Raw genomic sequence first — 23,394 nt, 5'->3', positions numbered from 1 at the left:
TAACTCCAAAATTTTTCAGACATCCCATTGATATTCAAGATTAAAAACAGTGTAGTGCACGCTCTAAAATATATACAGTGCTACCTTCAAATTGGAAAAAGTTTATGCTTCTTAGTGTACATTTTGGGGACACATAATTTATCATTTAATTTATTTAAATTATAGCATCACTGAATTCAACAAAGTCATAATCTGAAATTGATTTTTAATTCATCACTCTAAAGAATATTGTCAATTACCTCTAAAAATATTTGTGCGTTTTGTTTACACAGAGAATAAGAGTTTATTTCTAGATGTGTTTTAGAATATCAACTTTGGTATATTAAAAAAGGTAATATCAACTTTGGTATATTAAAAAAGGTAATATCAGCTTATTCTTTTCATTAATTTAAAAATAAAGCTTTTATATTTCATAGAGTTTTACAGCTAACAACACGTTGAATTATTTCTAGCATCTTTGATGCTAATTAACATACTCCTGATAAGTTTTGATAATCATCTTTATAGTGTTATAGAGCCACCTTCAGAGCATTGACTCTTAATTAGGAATTTAAGACTCTATAAACCACTCCCCAGGTTTAGATTAAAGTAAGTTAGACACAGCATACTGTTTATTCTGCAGCATTTTAAAATAAATCACTATACAAACAATATAACACATTCTAAGAACGTCAGCTAATTAAATATAAATTCTAGAATAACAGCTATTTGATATTTTAAAATTTAAGTGTCACCAGAGAAATCTTCAGATTATTATCAGATAATTACTGAATATTATTATTTGGATTTTGAAGTATATACGATTATTTTAGTTCAATTATAAAGTGTTCATTCTACTTCAAGAGACAAAAATGTTTAAATGAATAAAAATGTTTATAAAATTGAAATTATAAAAATTAAAAATAAAATGATATCTCTAGTCAGAACTTAATAGTAACATAATGGTATTGATAATAAAAATAATAATGATAATAATTTACCATTATTATAATCACCTATGTTCTTACTGGTGGTAGATTTTAATAAATAAGATACCAAATATAACATATCTTACAGATCATATTTTATTTAGCCTCTCAATAATTAACTGATGCCCACTCCATCCTTCTTGAAGTATATTTTAACTTGTATTACAGAATCCCATGTTGTCCTGGTTTTCCTTTCCTTGGATTTCCGGTTACTACTACTCAGTCTTCATTGTAGTCAGTGCTTCTTCTGCCAATTCATTACATATCTGTGATTCTCTGGGTTCTTTCTGTCCAGGGCCCTCTTCTCTCATTGGGTGTTTTATCCATTTCTGAGTCTTCAACTGCTATCTATGTGACTCCCAAATCAAAATTCCTACCCCAAATATAGGTCTGACTACCCATCTGTCCATCCGTCAACTTACTTGAGTGCTCTATAGCAGCTCCAACTCTACATGTCCCAAACCAGCCAACCCTGTACTCTAGTTTGCAGGGATCAAGGCACTGACATAGGCATTATATTTAATTCTTTCCTCCCCTTCACCTCACACATCGGCCATTTCCAAAATACATTGATTCTAACACCTAAACATAGGAATCCACTCCCCCTTTCCATTCTCAAAGATACTCTCCTAGTCTTAGGAAGCCAATATTTCTCCAAAGGGTTTCCATAGTATCCTGCTAAATAAGCTCCCTGCATCTAATATAATGTCTCGGAATTACACTGCATTGCCAGAAAACTCTCTAAATAGAAATCTCATCCTGTCACTCATTCTTGAGCCACTTTAACCACCTTTGCATAGGTCCTGAGGTCTAAGGATCCCCATGACCTCACCTCTGCTTAATTCTCTGGCCTTGAGCATCATCACTTCCTAGTTCATTCTTTATTTGTTTATTTAAAAAATTTTTCCAGATTTATTGAAATATAATTGGCATATAACATTGTATAAGTTTGTGTACAACATGATGATTTGATATATGTATATATTGCAAAATTATTACACAATATGGTTAGTTAACACATCTATCACCTCACATAATCATATTTTGTGTGTGTGGTGAGAATATTTAAGATCTACTCTTTTAGAAACTTTCAAGTGTATAATACACTATTGTTACCTGTAGTCACCATGCTGTACACTAGATCCCCAGAACCTATTCATCTTGTGACTGGAAGTTTGTGTGCTTTGATCAACATCTCCCCATTTCCTCCATCCCTAGTCCCTGGTAACCACCGTACTGTCTGTTTCTGTGAGTTTGGCTTTTTTTTTTTTTTTTTTTTAAAGATTCCACACATACATGAGTGAGAATAGGCAGTATTTATCTTTCTCTGTCTGACTGATTTCTCTCAGAAAAATGCCTTCAAGGTCCATCCATGGCTTGATTGCTCATTTATTTTTAGTGATGAATAACATTCCATTGTCTGCATGTACTACAGTTTATGAATCCATTCACTCACTGGAGGACATCTTGGCTGGCTTCCAAGTTTTGGCAATTATGAATAAAGCTGCTATAAACATTCATATGCAGGCTTTTCTGTGGACCTAAGTTTTCATCTCCTTTGGGTAAATATCAAGGAGCACAATTGCTGGGTCATTTGTATGGCAAGAATATAAATAGTTTTGTAAGCAGCTGCCAAAGTGCCTTCTAAAGTGGCTGTACCATTTTGCATTCCCACCAGCAATAAATGAGACTTCCTATTGCTCCACCTTGTAGCCAACGTTTGGTATGTCAGTGTTCTGGCTTTGGCCATTCTAATAGGTGTGTAGCGGAATAGTTCATTTTAAGAATCAGTTTATAGTTTATAAAACCTGCCTCTTCTCATTTGCTAATAATACATGGGTTACACATTAAATGTATAAATAGCAACAAATGTAATTCTGTCTGAAATAAGACTTGAGATGACTAAATAAGTCAAAATATGTCATGCTCTTCAACATAAAGATAATATTCATATATTAGTATGAATATTTTTATATTCCTCATAAATTTTCAGATTGAAGCATCAAATGTAAAAGTGTAATTTGATTGCATTAGAGGGATAGTGAGCCAGTAGTCCCCTTGAAACACATAAGGACTGTTTTTTAAATACATCTATAACATAGTCAAACATAGGATTTTTTTATCAAAAAATACTGAAATGTGCGAAGAAGAAAAAGCAATATAGGAAATATTAACACGTTTTGAAAGAAAAGTTTTTAAAGAAAACTTAGCATTTTCAAAACTGTAGGTTATTTCTCATAATACTGAGAAAGGTCTTACTCCCAATATTACAAAAGAGAAACCAAATTTCAGCCAAAGTAATCAAGGACTTGAAAATCCCTCAGTATCAGTTTAATTCAGGTGATAGTTGAAAAGTCAATATGCCTCTTTAAGATTCTATGACATAGAAATTGAATAACTCTCCAAAACATGTCCACATTTATTACATGTCCTGAGGGAAACAGGTGACCTCAAAGTCCAAGACAGCATATACAATGAAACCTAGATAAATTATTTCTTCCACTTATTTATTTATTTACCGTATAGCATCCAGGCCCCATGTTAAACATTGTAGGAGTGCAAAAGTGAATCAGCTACAGTTCTGCCCCTCAAGGTGCTAATGTCTCACAGAGAAGCTAAAAATACTTAAATATAATCTAATAAAGTGGCAAAGGTCATCAGAGGGATAAAGGCAAAATATTAGATTAATTTAGAGCAGGAGGATTACTTCTGCTTGTAGGAAGTCTTTGTGGATCACGGTTCATAAGCAGGAAAGGAAACAACTTGAGCAAAGGAAAAGGAACAAAAGTGGGAAAGTGTGGGATGTAGATAAAAAAGAGCACACGCTTCAGTTGATTTAGAGCATAGAATGATTGAAATGCAATCGTAGATAATGTTTGGAAATACATACTGGGTCCAGTCTTTAGAGGACCTTGAATAGCATTGTAAGTGTAGTTCTGTAATTCAGGAACAGTGGCTAAAATATGAATCATATAATGTATTTCATTGAGAGATACCCTTAAGAGTAGATGAGAATATAATACTTCAGATCAGTATAAGGGCCAGTTCTCTTTTAAATATGTAGCAGTTCTCTTCAGAGGAGCACCAAAGATTAATGCTTCTCAAGCCAGCTTTAGAAAGGGCATGGAATATTTGCACAACCCTTTATTCTCATTTCCTATTTATCTTAGTTTACTAAAAGAAGAATGTATCACCTTCAATTATTTGGCATTTCTTCTCTTGTAAGAGGAATTTGTTTATATGCCCATGCCAAAATTTCTGCCTTTCAAAAAAATAATTTCAACTATTAATAATATTTTTAAAAGTGTGATTCATTGTAATATCTCAGATGCTATGACTAGCCTATTACAATATATCATTTATTTCTCATAACGACTACTACAAGTATGGTATTATTGTACTAATTTTACACATAGTGAAACTGAGGATCTGAGAGACAAAATCACTCTTTCACTGTCTTAAAACTACCATGTTAAGAAAGATAAGATTTGCACACAGGATACTTTGACTGCAAAATAAGCATAGTCTATCCACTATGACAGTGATTGAAAATGCGGTAAATTCAACCTCTGGTTTTTCTTTCATAAAAAGCCTGTAAATTTTATTAGTCTGGATTGCATCTTCCAATCACTTCCGTCATCTGAATTTCCATAATAGAGATCTTAGACAAAATTTCTCCTTATCTCTTTCTTCTCTACATATAACATGCATCTTTTATCAAGATCGATTGCTTAAGACTCAGTACCTTACACGATATTCATGATTCCCAGAGGAAATGTTCAAAATACTTACTGATAAGGCATGGCAGCCACCAGTCAGAACAGACCACCAAACAAGTAGGCTCAGGCATAAACTAATAGAATGGCAGCGCTGATACAGACCAGCTGAAATATATCTCTTGTCAATATTCCACTGGAATTGATAAACAGCATTGCCATCCAAACAAATTCCCAATTGAATGTATGCAATTGTATTGAATTGTCTTAACAAAGTCTGACTCTTGAAAGATTCATTCAGGGAGTAGTGGAGGGACTTTGGCGAGAGCTACACTTCATGCTCCCTGCTTACAGCTACAAGTCTTAAGGGTAATCCCTCAGCTGTCATAGTCCGTTTTCACCAGTGGAAACAGGGATCACAACACCTACTCTTCAGTTGTTTATAAGGATGAAATTAATGTATGTCTAGGGACTCATAGCTGCTGACGCAGAGAGGCACAATCCTGGATGCTGTCCTTCACTCCCTGTAGTTCCTGCACTGGTTCTTCTCTTGTTGTTTCTCCAGCCTCTACCTCTTAAATGGACTGATCTAAAGACACGGTCCAAAGGGGAAAAAAGAATCTCTGCTCCAAAATAAACAGATGAGCAATATATTTTCTCTGTAATTCTTTTTTATTCACCTCATTCTAAATTCTGGTTTTTGATCTTGTCTAAACTTTGTAATTGCGGCTGATTTTCATCATGCTTATTTATCCAAAACCTTGAGGAAAAAATGGGCCAAAATGTCTTTAGACAGTGGCTCAGGAACCTTTGTCTTATAAAACTAAACTTGCAGTAGAATTCTCTTGAAATACCTTTTCTTGTAATATCCAGCCCTTAAAGGATCGTTCCCAAAGGATCTGTTCTTAGCTATCTTTTCTCGCTTAATGATTTTTGTGAGGCTCAGACTAGACAAATATGTAAATATTTTGCAGCACTCTATTCTACCTTTTGTTGTAGTTTGTTTTGTGTACATCTATTTTTTTCCCTCTGGATTGTAAATGAAGGAACCATGTGTCATTCATCTTAGCAGAGTGTCCGTGACTTAGTCCATGATTAAGAAATGCTCATTGAATTAAAAGTGAGATGGAACAAATACTGAAGTGAAAAAATAACCAGATATGCTAAATAATCTCCCCTGAGATACACATACACAAATTTTTTACTTCAGGTGTCTAAAAGTAAATTGTAAGCTATTAATAATCCATCCTGCTGTATTTTTAAGTATTCATGAATGGGGTAAAGCAAGGGTTTAATGACACAGTGTTTCACTGAGGAAGAGTCAAGGACAGTGAGCTAAAATATGCCTTGAATCCCACCTAGTTTGGGAAAGAGTGAAATACTCCCTCTCAGTATTCGTACACTTCCCTAACTGGGTTATTTTTAATGGCGCCTCTCCCCTATGAAGTATTCTGGATTTATTCCTAAAAGGCATCATAGTCATCAAGTAGCTGAGAGCAAGGCCATGACCTCTGTATATCCCACAATAATAGCTTCCTAGAAACGTGTCTTCCCAGAGAACGGAAAGAAACTACTTTGTGGTCACAACAGGGTAGGACTGTTATTTGCCCAAGCATAAGGCTCACACCTGGCTCTGGGGAAGAATAGCTAATGAGATAAAAGAATTACTTCTCCATTCTTTGCACCTGACAGGATATATTATTATTGTCGTTTTAAACATGAGGTATCAGTATGGACAAAGAGTTGAAATAATGCCAAGGGAAAAAATAATATGTGTGTTCCATTTCAGATTACTGCTGATGTGTAAACTGTTCTGTAACCTTATTGCTTTCTGGTCTGTCATAAAAATAGCACGTTCAGTGTGTTCTCCCTCCTAAGGATACTGGAGTAGCTCAGTAAGAGAGAAGGGAATGGAATGAGTAATGAAATGTTTGCCATGCAAATTTCAGCTCAAATAATGTGATATTTCATCTGTTGACTAATTCACATTTTATGAGAGCTATTTTTAAACATGTGCCTCCTTCTCTCTTGACTTTGTCTATGTTCAAGGGAGTCTGCCACACACCAAAAACATTTGTACTCATATTTCGAAAATGAACTTATTCATTTGATAGAGTATTTCTAATTCATTTGTATCTGCTCCTGTGTAGTAACACTACTTTGATGAGATATTAGTTGCCTACTCTATCCTCTACTACGCTTAGAAACTTTACTTATGATTGCTTATTAAGGAGGGAATATGCTCATCATGCTTCCTCCAAAGATTAATAGCTTAAGTAAGGCTTGTTTTAAAAAAACATGCACAGCAAAATGTGTCAGACATAGAAAGACAAATACTGTATGATCTCACATGTGGAATCTTAAACAAACTCACAAACTCATAGATACAGAAAACAGATTGGTGGTTGCTAGAGACAGAGGCTGTGGAAAGGGGGTGGGAAAAATGGGTGACGGTGGTCAAAAGGTAACAAAACTTCAGTTTTAAGATAAATAAGTCATGGGGTTGTAACGTACAGCATGGTGACTGAAGTTAACAATACTGTATTGTATATTTGAAAGTTGCTAAGAGAGTAGATCTTAAAAGTTCTAATCACAAGAAAAAATAATGTGTAACAATGTGTAGTGAAGAATGTTTAAGTTTATTGTGGTAATCATTTTGCAGTATATATATATATATATATATATATATATATATATATATATATAATATATATAAAATCAGTATGTCACACATCTAAAACTAATATAATGTTATATGTCAGTTATATATCAATTAAAAAACCCCCATACCTCATCTACTCTACTGGAATAATAATTATACATAATGAATGTAAATATGGATATTTACTACCAAATCCAAGTCTAAACTATAACTTTAAAAATTCAAGACCCCAAATTTTGTATAGTCTTTTAAAGTTGAATAAATTAGAGCCTCATTATATAAATTAGCTCTATTTCCTTCATCTGAGCTCCAGATTTTTCACATTAGCTAATACTCATTTGTTAAGCTTTTATTTCTCTTGGAAAATTTCTAAAGGCAAATTGTCAGAAAAGGCAGGGCTGTGAATCAGAAATTAATCATATGCAGGTAGAAATCTCAGATCATATTTTTAATGATAATTGGATCAATTAAGAATAGAAATCTGACAAACCACTTGTTTATTGTCCTATAGATTAAACACCACAGTAACATTTTCCCTCTTTTCAACCACTTATTTATTCTTTGTATGGGTATAATCCAAATCTCTTTACTATAAAAAATGAAACAAAACAAAACAAATATACATGTTTAGGTTTTGACTAGATGTCAAACTTCCCCACTCTGGTAGACTCTTGTCTGGCCAGCATCAATAATCCCCTACCCCATTTCTGGTAACTTCAGTTTTCCTTTGGAGAACCAGTCTTCTCCATTCTCAGTCTATGTGGTCATAATGATACTGACCTCATCCTCTAGCTTCATTGGCTGATCAGAGTAACTATGATTTGTCCATAATGGGCACAGGATACAGCTTGGGCTCAGGAGTCCCACCCTAAACTTTCACTGATTAGAAAAAGCATCTCTTTCTCCCCATGTTGCTAAACTTCTTGAAAATAAGTGGATATTCCAAGGTCATTCTTGGAGAGAGCCAATCTGAGAAAAGAGCCAGTGCAAAAGAACATAGAATTCAAAAATGGAAAAAGAGACATTTTCCCAAGGTCATTGCTGAGTTCCAAGATCTACCTGTGACCAGAGCTGCAGAAAACTGTACAACTCTGATGAAAAAAATCACAGATACTAATAAATGAAAAGATATTCCATGATCATGGGCTGAAAGATTCAACTGATTTGAAGATTCAACTGATTCAAAATCCTTCCACACAAAAGCCTGCACATAAATGTTTACAACAATGTTGTTTATGATTGCTTGAAGATAGATGCAACCACTAACAGGTGAATAGATAAAAAAACTGGTACATCCATAAAATGGAATAATCATTGATAAGAGAAATGAGCTATCAAGACATGGATGAATTTTGAATGCATGTTGCTAAATGAAAGAAGCCAGTCTGAAAGACTGTATAATTACATAATTACAATTATATGACATTCTGAAAGAGGCAAAACTATAGAGATAGTAAATAGATCAGTTGTAGCTACAGGTTTGGGGGAAGGGTTGAACAGGTGAAACATGGGGGGTTTGTTGGGAGCAGTAAAGCTATTCTGTATGATATTCCAATGGTAGATACATGAATTTGTCAACCCATAGAATTGTACAGCAAAAAGAGCTAACAACATTTGTAAGCTTTAAAAAAATCATTTAGGAGGCTGGGGATCCCAGGAAGGAATGCAAGTTGTCAAAAGAAAATGTAACTGTATTACAAATGTATGAAACAACCTCACTAAATGATGTGGAGGGAAAGGTGCTGACCTAAATAACTTTGAAAATGAGTGGATTCTTTCTGTAAGATTAAAGGCAAAAGTACTGTACTTTAGTTGATAAAGTTCACTCCCACAAAAGTACTGGATTAACTTTTTTGATACTACTATACATACATATATACTAGAAGTGAATAATAAAGTAAATGGATGGAGCTTGGTGGGAGTCATGTTTTTCCTCAGTTGTAGGAGTTTATGGATCAAGATGGGGAGAAGGCTATAATGGTCCATGTGGAAATGGATTAGAGTTAAATATCAGTATTAACTCATGTTTAAATTAATGTAGGTATTGAAAGTCAGTTATAGACATTTTTATAGATGTACATATACACAGGTTAGTTGGTGTGCACACCACATAGTTATTTGTTCTGTCAGCTGAGAGGACTTACAAGCAATGATACCCCAGTAGCAACTAGCGCACCAAGCATCCAGAACTTGGTTTCTAACAGCATACTTACAAAGAAAGAACCAAGAATCCTTGGATAAATAGCTGATTCTAGGTCTCGGGCTGGAACCACTGAAGGAGATTCTAATAGCCAAAGCAAGAACAATTTGAGCATCAAAATAAATAGTAATGTATTATAATGCAAAATATAAATATCCGTAAGTTTATATTGATATAAATGAATGACTGAATGAATAAATAAATAGGGAGAAAAGACAAATCTCTTATGCAGAATAATTTCAAAGAATTTATGTAGATACTCCACCCTCAAGGATGAGTATCTGTTTCAACCTCAAGGAGTATAACTGTATTATAGTTGCTATGTATAATACAAATATATATGTATGTATATATATGTATATACATATATAATATAGTACTTATATATTATTTCTATTTTAACATAGTATGTACATATGTGTATGATATAGTGCTTTTGTATAATATATTTATATGTACCATATATATTAACTATATGTTATAAATATCATATACTTATATGTAATATATTTATAATTTTTAATATATATAATGCTTAGCACAGTGCCTGGCTCATAATCATTACTCAGAGAATGATAGTGGTGATGGTAGGACTCATAATTGAACAAATAATCAGTGACAGTAATTATTTAATAATAACAATGGAAGATACGCCCTGTAGAACCATTTTAGAAACCTATTGGGCAGCATCTATCAAAGCTGAATATTTGTACAACCTATGCCTCAGCAATCCCATTCCTAGGAGGTGTGTGTATGGGTGTGTCTCTGAAATGAGTACATATTTTACCAAATGGCATATACCAGAATGTTCATAATAGTGCTATTTGTAATAGTCCAAAACTAGAAACTCCCAAATTCCCATCAACAGTGGAGTGGGTAAATAAATTGTGATATATTTAAATTTTATGGAGTGGCATATAGCAATTAGAATAATGATATAGAGCTACATGCCACAATATGGATGAATCATGAATATAATGTTAAGTTAGAGAAGTCAAATATAAAAGAGTGTATGATTCCCCTGATGTAAACTACAATAGTAGGCAAAAATGTGTGTTGTTAGAAGTCAGGGTTCTGGTTACTTTTGGAGTTTGGTAGGGTGAATAGTTACTACAAATGGGCATAGGGAAGCTTCTGAGGCTCTTGATCTGGGTACTGGTTACATGTGTGTTCAATTTGCAAAACCCCATCGGCCTATACACTTAAGTGCACTTTTCTCTTTGCATATTACACTACAAAAATGTTAAAAACATAGAGGACACTGTGATGTCATATAAAGGTCATTGCATTTATGGAAGCTGTCAGTAACTAGCTGTAAGAGCCTGAGCTACTTCTGAAACAGAATTTATCCATTTACAATATACTACAGGGTCATTGTGTAGATTAAATAAAATTAAAGTATGTGAAAGCATCACAAAAAACTCAATCAGTATTGACCATGCCTACCTACGTAATAGGTTTCAGACTGCTGAATTGTCAGTGTCAGTGATGTGGTGAAATGAGTGGTATATTATTCATTTTCAATTACTTTCCGTATTCTTTATCCAGAGAATGATTATCTCAAACTCAGTCATCAAGGGAGTTCTGTTTTTATGAGCTTGTGTCACATGGCATTACTCCCAAGTGGACATAAAATGAAATAAGATAAAATAAAATTTGCTTTCTCATGGTGTCAAAGGATGCCAATGCTATTTTGGGCAGTGTGTCTTGGTAAGAGGATTATTATCACTTTCAACATGACTGTATTAAGATTGCACCTGAAAACTATTTTTTTCTTTTGATACCTCAGGAGCCTCCAGCCGTAGAGCAAGTGGTGGGAAGCTTAGGAACTTTCCATGCCTGTAAGAAAAAGAAAAAAAAGAAAGAAAGATGATGGGTTAAAATGCATATAGTTTTGCTTTGTCAGTGAGAATGAACATAATAGCTCATAAATATGGGAAAGGTGTAATTCTAAAATAAGATAAGGGTAAATGATTACAGTCAAGTATAAGAAGGTATATCTATGAGTGGTAGGATATAATTCTTTTTAAAGAACAATTTAGGTTAAACATCAGAAAGAAAAGTCTCCTCAGAGTAACAACAATTCAACTATGGAACATTCATTTAAGAAAGGCAATGTGAGCCCCGTTTCTCAAGACAGCGCAAACAGAAGCAGGCTAAGCAGACAGACGATAAGTTACAGGGAGTAATATTTTGCTGATGAGAGGTTAGTTTGGTCTAGCATCTTTTTTCCCCCCTTATCAAAAGATTATTTATTAAAATATTTATGGATGAATTGGGAGATTGGGATTGACATATATACACTACTATGTATAAAATGGATAACCAATGAGAACCTACTGTATAGCACAGGGAACTCTACTCAGTACTCTGTGGTGACCTAAATGGGAAGGAAATCCAAAAAAGAGGGGATACATGTATAGGTGTAACTGATTCACTTTGCTGTACAGCAGAAACTGACACAGCAGAGTAAAGCAACTATACTCCAATGGAAAAAAAAAAATTATGGAACTTAGATCTTTTTAATTTTTTAAAAAAATTTTATTGGAGTATAGTTGATTTACAATGTTGTGTTAGTTTCAGGTGTACAGCAAAGTGAATCAGTTATACATACACATATATCACTTTTTTTTTAAAATAAATTTATTTATTTATTTTTGGCTGTGTTGGGTCTTCGTTTCTGTGCGAGGGCTTTCTCCAGTTGAGGCGAGCGGGTGCCACTCTTCATCGCAGTGTGCGGGACACTCACTGTCGGGGGCCTCTCCCGTTGTGGAGCACAGGCTCCAGACGCGCAGGCTCAGTAGTTGTGGCTCACGGGCCTAGTTGCTCCGTGGCATGTGGGATCTTCCCAGACCAGGGCTCGAACCCGTATCCCCTGCATTGGCAGGCAGATTCTTAACCACTGTGCCACCAGGGAAGCCCCTGTCCCTTCTTTTTTAGATTCTTTTCCCGTATAGGTCATTACAGAGTATTGAGAATAGTTCCCTGTACTCTACAGTAGGTCCTTATTAGTTATCTATTTTATATACAGTAGTGTGTATATGTCAATCCTAATCTCCCAGTTTATCCCTCCCAGCCCCCCTTAACCCTCTGGTAATCATAATTTTGGGTCTAGCATATTAAATACTGAAATTGGTCTCATTTAAAAATATACTAAGAGAGAGAGGACCTTCAAGAGGGCAGAGGAGTAAGACATGGAGATCACCTTCCTCCCCAAAAATACATCAAAAATACATCTACATGTGGAACAGCTCCTGCAGAACATCTACTGAACACTTGAAGAAGACCTCAGACTTCCCAAAAGGGAAGAAACTCCCCACGTACCTGGCTGTGTGGCTGACAGGGTCTTGGTGCTCCAGCCAGCTGTAAGACCTGAGCCTCTGAGGTGGAAGAGCTGAGTTCAGGACATTGGACCACCAGAGACCTCCCACCCCCCATGTAATATCAAACGGCAAAAGCTCTCCCAGAGATCTCCATCTCAACGCTAAGACCCAGCTCTACTAAACGAACAGCAAGCTCCAGTGCTGGACACCCCATGCTAAACAACTAGCAAGACAGGAACACAACCCCACCCATTAGCAGAGAGGCTGCCTAAAATCATAATAAGTTCACAGACATCCTGAAACAGACCACCAGACACGGTCCTACCCACCAGAAAGACAAGATGCAGCCTCATCCACCAGAACACAGGCACCAGTCACCTCCACCAGGAAGCCTACACAACCCACTGAACCAACCTTATCCACTGGGGGGCAGACACCAAAAACAAGGGAACTACAAACCGGGAGCCTGCGAAAAGGAGACCCCAAACACAGTAAGTTAAGCAAAATGAGAAGACAGAGAAATATGCAGCAGATGAAGGAGCAAAGTAAAAACCCAGCAGACCAAACAAATGAAGAGGAAATAGGCAGTCTACCTGGAAAAGAATTCAGAGTAATGATAGTAAAGATGATCCAAAATCTTGGAAAGAGAATGGAGAAAATACAAGAAACGTTTAACAAGGACCTAGAAGAATTAAAGAGCAAACAAACAATGATGAACAACACAATAAATGAAATTAAAAATTCTCTAGAAGGAATCAATAGCAGAATAACTGAGGGAGAAAAACGGATAAGTGACCTGGAAGATAAAATAGTGGAAATAACTACTGCAGAGCAGAATAAAGAAAAAAGAGTGACAGGAATGGAGGACAGTCTAAGAGACTTCTGGGACAACATTAAATGCACAAACATTCGAATTATAGGGGTCCCAGAAGAAGAAGAGAAAAAGAAAGGGACTGAGAAAATATTTGAAGAGATTACAGTTGAAAACTTCCCTAACATAGGAAAGGAAATAGTCAATCAAGTCCAGGAAGCACAGAGAGTCCCATACAGGATAAATCCAAGGAGAAACACGCCAAGACATACAATAATGAAACTATCAAAAATTAAAAACAAAAAATATTAAAAGCAGCAAGGGAAAAGCAACAAATAACATGCAAGGGAATCACCATAAGGTTAACAGCTTACCTTTCAGCAGAAACTCTGAAGGCCAAAAGGGCGTGGCAGGACATATTTAGGTGATGAAAGGGATAAACCTACAACCAAGATTATTCTACCCAGTAAAGATCTCATTCAGATTCGATGGAGAAATTAAAACATTTACATACAAGCAAAGGCTAAGAGAATTCACCACCACTAAACCAGCTTTACAACAAATGCTAAAGGAAGTTCTCTAGGCAGGAAGCACAAGAGAACGAAAAGACCTACAATAACAAACCCAAAAGAACTAAGAAAATGGTAATAGGAACATACATATCGATAATTACCTTAAATGTAAATGGATTTAAAGCTCCCACCAAAAGACGTAGACTAGCTGAATGGATACAAAAACAAGACCCATATATATGCTGTGTAAAAGAGACCCTCTTCAGACCTAGGGACACATACAGACTGAAAGTGAGGGGATGGAAAAAGATATTCCATGCAAATGGAAATCAAAAGAAAGCTGGAGTAGCAATACTTGTATAAAATAAAATAGACTTTAAAATAAAGACTATTACAAGAGACAAGTATGCTACATAATGATCAAGGGATCAATCCAAGAAGAAGATATAACAATTGTAAATATTTATGCACCCAACATAGGAGTACGTCAATACATAAGACAAATGCTAACAGCCATAAAAGGGGAAATTGACAGTAACACAATCATAGTAGGGGACTTTAACACCCCACTTTCACCAATGGACAGATCATCCAAAATGAAAATAAATAAGGAAACACAAGCTTTAAATGACACATTAACAAGATGGACTTAATGGATATTTATAGGACATTCCATCCCAAAAAAACAGAATACAGTTTCTTTTCAAGTGCTCATGGAACATTCTCCAGGATAGGTCATATCTTGGGTCACAAATCAGGCCTTGGTAAATTTAAGAAAATTGAAATCGTATCAAGTATCTTTTCTGACCACAATGCTATGAGACTAGATATCAATTATAGGGAAAAAACTGTAAAACGTACAAACTCATGGAGGCTAAACAATATGCTACTAAATAACCAAGAGATCACTGAAGAAATCAAAGTGGAAATCAAAAAATACCTAGAAACAAATGACAGTGAAAACACGACAGCCAGAACCTATGGGATGCAGCAAAAGCAGTTCTAAGAGGGAAGTGTATAGCAATACAATCCTACCTCAAGAAACAAGAAACATCTCAAATAAACAACCTAACCTTACACCTAAAGCAATTAGAGAAAGAAGAACAAAAAAAACCCCAAGTTAGCAGAAGGAAAGAAATCATAAAATCAGATCAGAAATACATGAAAAAGAAATGAAGAAAACAGTACCAAAGATCAATAAAACTAAAAGCTATTTCTTTGAGAAGATAAACAAAATTGATAAACCATTAGCAGGACTCATGAAGAAAAAAAGGGAAAAGACTCAAATCAACAGAATTAGAAATGAAAAAGGAGAAGTAACAACCGACACTGCAAAAATGCAAAGGATCATAAGAGATTATTACAAGCAACTATATGCCAATAAAATGGACAACCTGTAAGAAATGGACAAATTCTTAGAAAAGCATGGCCTTCTGATACTAAACCAGGAAGAAATGGAAAATATAAACAGACCAATCACAACCACTGAAATTGAAACTGATTAGAAATCTTCCAACAAACAAAAGCCCAGGACCAGATGGCTTCACAGGCGAATTTTATCAGTTAGAGAAAGCTAACATGCATCCTTCTCATACTCTTCCAAAATATAGCAGAGGGAGGAACACTCCCAAACTCATTCTACAAGGCCACCATCACCCTGATACCAAAACCAAAGATGTCACGAAAAAAGAAAACTACAGGCCAATATCACTGATGAACATAGATGCAAAAATCCTCAACAAAATACTAGCAAACAGGATCCAACAGCACATTAAAAGGATCATACACCATGATCAAGTGGGGTTTATCCCAGGAATACAAGGATTCTTCAATATACACAAATCAATCAATGTGATATACCATATTAATGAACTGAAGGATAAAAACCATATGATCATCTCAATAGATGCAGAAAAAGTTTTTGACAAAATTCAACACCCATTTATGATAAAAACTCTCCAGAAAGTGGTCATACAGGGAACTTACCTCAACATAATAAAGGCCATATATGACAAACCCACAGCCAACTTCGTTCTCAATGGTGAAAAACTGAGACGATTTCCACTAAGATCAGGAACAAGACAAGGGTGCCCACTCTCACCACTTTATTCAACATAGTTCTTGAAGTTTTAGCCACGGCAATCATAGAAGAAAAAGAAATAAAAGGAATCCAAGTCGGAAAAGAAGAAGTAAAGATGTCACTGTTTGCAGATGCCATGATACTATACATAGAGAATCCTAAAGATGCTACCAGAAAACTGCTAGAGCCAATCAATGAATTTGGTAAAGTAGCAGGATACAAAATTAATGCACAGAAATCTCTTGCATTCCTATACACTAATGATGAAAAATTTGTAAGAGAAATTAAGGAAACGCTCCCATTTACCACTGCAACAAAAAGAATAAAATACCTAGGAATAAACCCACCTAAGGAGGCAAAAGACCTATATGCAGAAAACTATAAGACGCTGATGAAAATCATTAAAGGCGATACCAACAGATGGAGAGGTATACCATGTTCTTGGATTGGAAGAATCAACATTGTGAAAATGATTGTAAAACTCAAAACAATCTACAGATTCAATGCCATCCTTATTAAACTACCAATGGCATTTTTCACAGAACTAGAACAAAATATTTCAGAATTTGTATGGAAACACAAAAGACCCCAAATAGACAAAGCACTTTTGAGAAAGAAAAACAGAGCTTGAGGAATCAGGCTCCTTGACTTCAGACTATACTACAAAGCTACAGTAATCAAGACAGTATGGTACTGGCACAAAAACAGACATATAGATCAGTGGAACAGGATAGAAAGCCAGAGATAATCCCATGCTCTATGGTCTCCTTGTCTTTGATAAAGGAGGCAAGAATATACAATGGAGAAAGGATGACCTCTTCAGTAAGTGGTGCTGGGAAAACTGGACAGCTACATGTAAAAGAATGAAATTAGAACACTGCCTAACACCATACACAAAAATAAATTCAAAATGGATTAAAGACCTAAATGTAAGGCCAGACACTCTAAAACTCTTACAGGAAAACATAGGCAGATCACTCTATGACATAAATCACAGCAAGATCCTTTTTGGACCCACCTCCTAGAGAAATGGAAATAAAAACAGAAATAAACACATGGGACCTAATGAAACTTAAAAGCTTTTGAACAGCAAAGGAAACCATAAACAAGACGAAAAGACAACCCTCATAATGGGAGAAAATACTTGCAAATGTAGCAACGGACAAAGGCTTAATCTCCAAAATATACAAGCAGCTCATGCAGCTCAATATCAAAAAAACAAACACCCCAGTCCAAAAATGGGCAGAAGACCTAAATATACATCTCTCCAAAGAAGATATACAGATTGCCAACAAACACATGAAACAATGCTCAACATCACTAATCATTAGAGAAATGCAAATCAAAGCTACAATGAGGTATCACCTCACACCAGTCAGAATGGCCATCATCAAAAAATCTACAAACAGTAAATGCTAGAGAGGGTGTGGAGAAAAGGGAACACTCTTGCACTGTTGGTGGGAATGTAAATTGATACAGCCACTATGGAGAACAGTATGGAGGGTCCTTAAAAAACTAAAAATAGAATTACCATATGACCCAGCAATCCCACTATTGGACATATACCCTGAGAAAACCATAATTCAAAAAGAGTCATGTACCACAATGTTCACTGCAGCACGATTTACAATAGCCAGGACCTGGAAGCAACCTAAGTGTCCATCAACAGATGAATGGATAAAGAACATGTGGCACATATATACAATACTGAGTTATTTGTAATGAGGTGGCTGGACCTAGAGTCTGCCATACAGAGTGAAGTAAGTCAGAAAGAGAAAACCAAATATCGTATGCTAACACATATATATGGAATGTAAAAAAAAATGGTTCTGAAGAACGTAGGAGCAGGACAGGAATAAAGAGGCAGAAGTAGAGAATGGACTTGAGGACACGGGGAGGGGGAACAGCAAGCTGGGATGAAGTGAGAGAGTGGCATTGACACATATACACTTCGAAATGTAAAACAGATAGCTAGTGGGAAGCAGCCGCATAGTATAGGGAGATCAGCTCTGTCCTTTGTGACCACCTAGAGGGGTGGGATAGGGAGGGTGGGAGGGAGACACAAGAGGGAGGGAATATGGGGATATATGTATACGTATAGCTGATTCACTTTGTTTTACAGCAGAAAGTAACACAACATTGTAAAGCAATTATACTCCAATAAAGATGTTAAAATATCTGAAAGACCTACAATAACAAACCCAAAAGAACTAAGAAAATGGTAATAGGAACACACATATCGATAATTACCTTAAATGTAAATGGATTTAAAACTCCCACCAAAAGACGTAGACTAGCTGAATGGATACAAAAACAAGACCCATATATATGCTGTCTAGAAGAGACCTTCTTCAGACCTAGGGACACATACAGACTGAAAGTATGGGTATACACTAAGAGATGCCTAAGTTTGGATATATTTATTTTTGCCTTTAATTTGTCTTGTTACCTATTGTTTGTCTCTGAGTAGATAAGAAAGATAAAAGGTCGGTATTATGGAATATGTTAATGTACCTCTGTTGTGTCATTAAAGCTAATGATATTTTTAAAGTTTTGAACAAAACAAAAAATGCAGGTCTTTCACTTCTATTCTCAGCTCATAAAACAGTGCCTTGTAGGCAGGCATTAATTATTTTTTGGCTAAGTGATGAAAGATTGAACATAGTGGAAAATACACATACCTAAATGAGGCTCAGTATTTAAATAGAAAATGGACAAATTATTAGGCCTTGCCAAATCCAATTTTCAGAACCATATTGAATCCTAGATTTTGTTTGGGCATTTAAGTGCCATGGAATAAGTTCAATCCTTATATATTTGGAAATCAATTATTTAATCTTTTCTTATTCCTTAAATCTCTTTGAAGTTCAAAAAGTAGTACAGTATTAGATTTCCTATGTAGAAGTAAAAGTATAATAAGAATTTCTGATTCTAGCAAGCTCTACGTACCAAATCTTTTTGTAAATATCATTGTTTATATAGAAAAATAAACAAAACCCTACTAGGTGAAATGGACAAGTTACTATTTTGCTGGGATACCTCACGGAGGAAACATGTTTTGCCAGGTTTTTTCTAAATCTCCTGTAAACAGATGTCATACATATAATGCAAAGTATCATGGTAAGACTCTAAGACCAATTAATACCTTATGGGACAATTATATTCTCATAAAAGAAGCATTAGTTCACCCTTTTTCTGTCTTCTGGTTTATAAATTGTCTATTCATAAGATAGGTATAATCATTCTCCTCAAAACTTATATATGAGAAATATCACACTGTGTTTTTTTTTTTTTTGGGCTTCCAGCTTTTTTATTTTTCCCCTTTTACACAAAGCAAAGTAGAAGAAATAATACGGGATTAAAACTGCAAAAGTAGTTAATTGGTAGAACACACATACGCACAAAAATCTAGGAAGACAAGCTTATTTACAATGAGGAAACACATGTAAATTATGGTAGTTTGTATAGGAAACATTAAAAAAGAAAAGTCAAACATGCTATGTGGGTGCCACTGTTTACAGCAATATTGAAGGGGAGAAAACAACACTTATTTAGGAACAGATATACCACAAGGTCCAGGTTTTACAGCATCAGTGCAGTAAATTCACAAAACTATATTACAGCTAGTTTATCAGTTTAAGAATGTTCCCAAATATGTCACATTTCCAGCCCTCAGAGGTTCATTCCTACAGATTTCAACTACTCCATCTATGGGAACCAAAAGCAGACAGTGTTACCATAAAATGAGAATCTTGAGGCTTACCTTTAAAGGCTTATTCTGGTCTTGAAAAACTAGTAGGATTTTCTACTGAAATGAATCTTGACTAAACACAGGATGAGTTTTGTTCTTTATAGGCTGGTCTTGGAGTAAAGGTCATAGACATGACTGTTAACCTATTATGTACTTTAGTTTCAGTTAGCTGAAATTCTGAAATTAAAAGTATGCTAAAAATCCTAAATACCATCTTGCGTAAGCCTGCTACTAAAAAGCCCTTAAGGACGTACTAACTTCAAGTTTAAGTGCACGGGAACAAGAGTTCTAAGCCTGTCAGATTCCCCATTTGGGAGGAAGGATCAATGTTTCCAACAAATTGCTAAATTCTGCACAAGGGAGAAGCCAACACATACTAGGCCATGGAGTTACTTTCATTGTATTCCATGAGGATTCTTCTCCCACAGTATCGAAACAGAATGAGGAATGAATCTTAACTGGTCTCTTCATCAGAAGTGGTAAACTTGGTTTCTATATTCACGAAGCCAGGCAGTTGTTTAAGCAGAGTGTGGAAGCAGACAGTAGAACCAGCATCCTTTAGTCACAGACCACTATCTTGTATCCAGCTAAAGCAAAGATCAACTTGAACAGTTATCCCAAGCCACTGTTAACTGTACTAAAGGATGAAGTTCACCACTATATTATTTTAAAAGTAAGAGTTCAATTAACCCTGGGTGAGAAAAACCAAAACAAGTGGTAATGATGAATGAGTTGTCCATATAAGGCCAGCTGATGACAACACACCCTTGAAGACACTGGGCATAAAGCCTTACTTGGCAAGTCGGAATTTCTACTAACTAAGGGCAGAATGAGGGACAGCAAAGAGCTACATCTGTAACATTTTAGTATCCAGACAGCATAACAGACACTGTCCCCAAGGACAATGTATACGCCATTAATCACACTGAATAAAGCAGATGTATTATTCATTTTTCTTTTCTTTTTGTTTGAGAAGCTTGTTTATCTCTCTTTTGGCCATTCCAATGTACTTTGAAATGATTCCATGTTGGTTTAGTCCAGGAAGCAAGAGTAAGAAAGTCACTATCAGGTAGGTGAGAAGGAGGTTGTGGACTTGCTGTCCCACCCAAGCAACCGCAGCAAGAGAAATGATCATGGTCATGAAGTACATTTTAGGCTTTTCTTCCTTTAGCGTAAAGAGGTGTTTCCACCAGCCCACAGCTCTGCGTCGAGTTTTTACTAGATTGCTGCAAATTTCATGGAATCTCTGCTGTTGCTCAGTGGTCCATTTGTTGGAGCCAAAAATTCTAGGCGCTAGAATGGGAACAAGGTTGTCAGCCAAGCACAAAAACATAACAAAACAGGAAACACCTGACAGAATGGATGGATCTGGATAGTAGATAGTCAGAAACACCAAAGAAACCACACCTATGATGGCAGGTGGAAACCAGGCTCTTCCCCATTGGAGGACTTCATCTGCCATCAGCATCACTTCTCCCCATCCTTGCAGCTGCTCTTCCAGACTTGCAGTCTCTGCAGCCAGCAGGTTAGTGCTGCGATTATCTCCTTCCGCCATTGTTCCCGAGGTGCCCCCTCAGCGAGCGCAAGACGCCCCCAAAACCCGGCCTTCCTCAGAGGCACTCACGACAACCCTAGCCCACACTGTGTTTTAATTTACATACTTTGACTTAAATCACCATTTCCAGAGTTTCTAATAAAAGTCATTACGATGGAGGCCCAGGGAGACATTTTTGTTTTGCCCAAGAATTGTTGTATAAGAGTTCAAGAGATCATAAACAATTCAGAAAGTTGAAAAATGATTTTGTCCTTGATTTATCGTGGTCCACCCTGAGAAGGTCATTATCCAAATCAACCCCTCCCCAACCAACAGTTCCATAAAAGTTAAGTCCAAAGCCCTAAATATTTCATTGTATATAATGATTAACTTTTTTCTTTTGCTCCAAGAATGGGACTACCTATAATTCATCCCTGGGAGAACTGACAAAATATTCATTTCTTGTTAAGGAAATATTCATTTCCGGTTAACTTTCTTGTAGAACCTTGGTTGGGAAAGGGTGGTCTGAATCCATGTCATCCGTTTTAAGCCTATTCGTTGACTACTTACAACATGCATTCATCTCCTCTCAGCCACTGGGACTGTTTAACATTTCCAAGGCCCCTGTACCAGCAGTCACGTGTACCAGTTCCATCAGATCTCTTTCCACCTCCCAGGCCCCTTAATGAGCATGAGGACCAGATTTCATAACCCAGGGAGAAATTACCTCCTTCACTATTCTTAATCCTCATAAATCCAGTCTTCCCCAACCTCTCTTCAACCCTTCCAAGAGTTCTCCAATTCTTCCCCCCTATCAAAACAAAGCCTCCTGGCTCTCTATTGGAGCAAAGGAAGTCTTAAGATCAACTTGCTCTTTTGAAAGAGGAAATAGAAATTACCTCTTATTCTTTCTTGAAGAGCCTAAGAAGCAATAGAGCAAGATAATTTCTCAGTTAGTCTGTTTAGACATGAATATCTGAACTGGCTTCATGCTCTTAACTGTTCCTCCCTGAGGTGCAGTATTTCTTAAGCTTCACGACCTTCTTCAAGTCATGGCACAGAGAGGAAATCATGGGGGATGTATGGCCCGTTGGAGAAAGATGGAGAGAATTTGGGGACATCTCTATGGGATTTTATTTTTTAAAAATCATTTCATTTCCTTTTTACAGCATAATTTTGATTAAAAACCATTTAAAGTATTAGGGAAAATATTACATTTTGAATTTGTATAAAATTTCTAGATATACTCTAACAAAAATTTTATGGAAAATAATATTATATCAAGTTTTTTTTCCATGAAATGGATACATAATCCCTGATCAAAATTTTGCTAAAATTCAAATTCTTGACAAGAAACTTTTTTTGGATCAGTAGTTGGTAATAATTTTTTAATTTTGTTTTTATTTTTTATGTGCTTCTAATACATTTTTTTATTGAAGTATAGTTGACTTACAATATTATATTAGTTTCCAGTGTACAACCTGGTGATTTGCTATTTTTACAGATTATACTCCATATAAAGTTATCATAAAATATTGGCTATATTCCCTATGCTATACATTACATCCCTGTATCTTATATATTGAAAAGATATATGCACCCCAATGTTTATAGCAGCATTATTTACAATAGCCAAGATATGGAAGCAACCTAAGTGGTCATCAGTAGGTGAATGGATAAAGAAGATGTGGTATATATATACAATGCAATATTAGCCATAAGAAAAAGAATGAAATTTTGCCACTTGCAACAGCATGGATGGAACTAGAGGGTATTATGCTTATTGAAATACGTCAGACAGTCAAAGACAAATACTGTTTGTTTTCACTTATGTGTG

General features: G+C 35.7%; 1 protein-coding gene across 1 annotated transcript; it reads right to left on the bottom strand.

The window, feature by feature from the left end:
• Nucleotides 1-20,725: 20,725 nt before the first annotated feature.
• LOC132371555 (ADP-ribosylation factor-like protein 6-interacting protein 1) lies at nt 20,726-21,641 on the bottom strand. Its single transcript, XM_059932844.1, has one exon. The coding sequence runs from the start codon at nt 21,576-21,578 to the stop codon at nt 20,967-20,969; it is 612 nt and encodes a 203-aa protein (XP_059788827.1). The 5' UTR covers nt 21,579-21,641; the 3' UTR covers nt 20,726-20,966.
• Nucleotides 21,642-23,394: the final 1,753 nt, after the last annotated feature.

This window comes from Balaenoptera ricei, chromosome 9 (genome assembly GCF_028023285.1).
Source record: "Balaenoptera ricei isolate mBalRic1 chromosome 9, mBalRic1.hap2, whole genome shotgun sequence".
Taxonomy (NCBI): Eukaryota; Metazoa; Chordata; class Mammalia; order Artiodactyla; family Balaenopteridae; genus Balaenoptera; species Balaenoptera ricei.
The sequence above is the reverse complement of the archived record's forward strand: the minus strand, read 5'-3'. Positions and strand labels throughout refer to the sequence as shown.

Coding starts and splice junctions, on each gene's coding strand:
- LOC132371555 (XM_059932844.1), bottom strand. CDS start 21,578: ATGGCGGAAGGAGATAATCGCAGCACTAACCTGCTGGCTGCAGAGACT.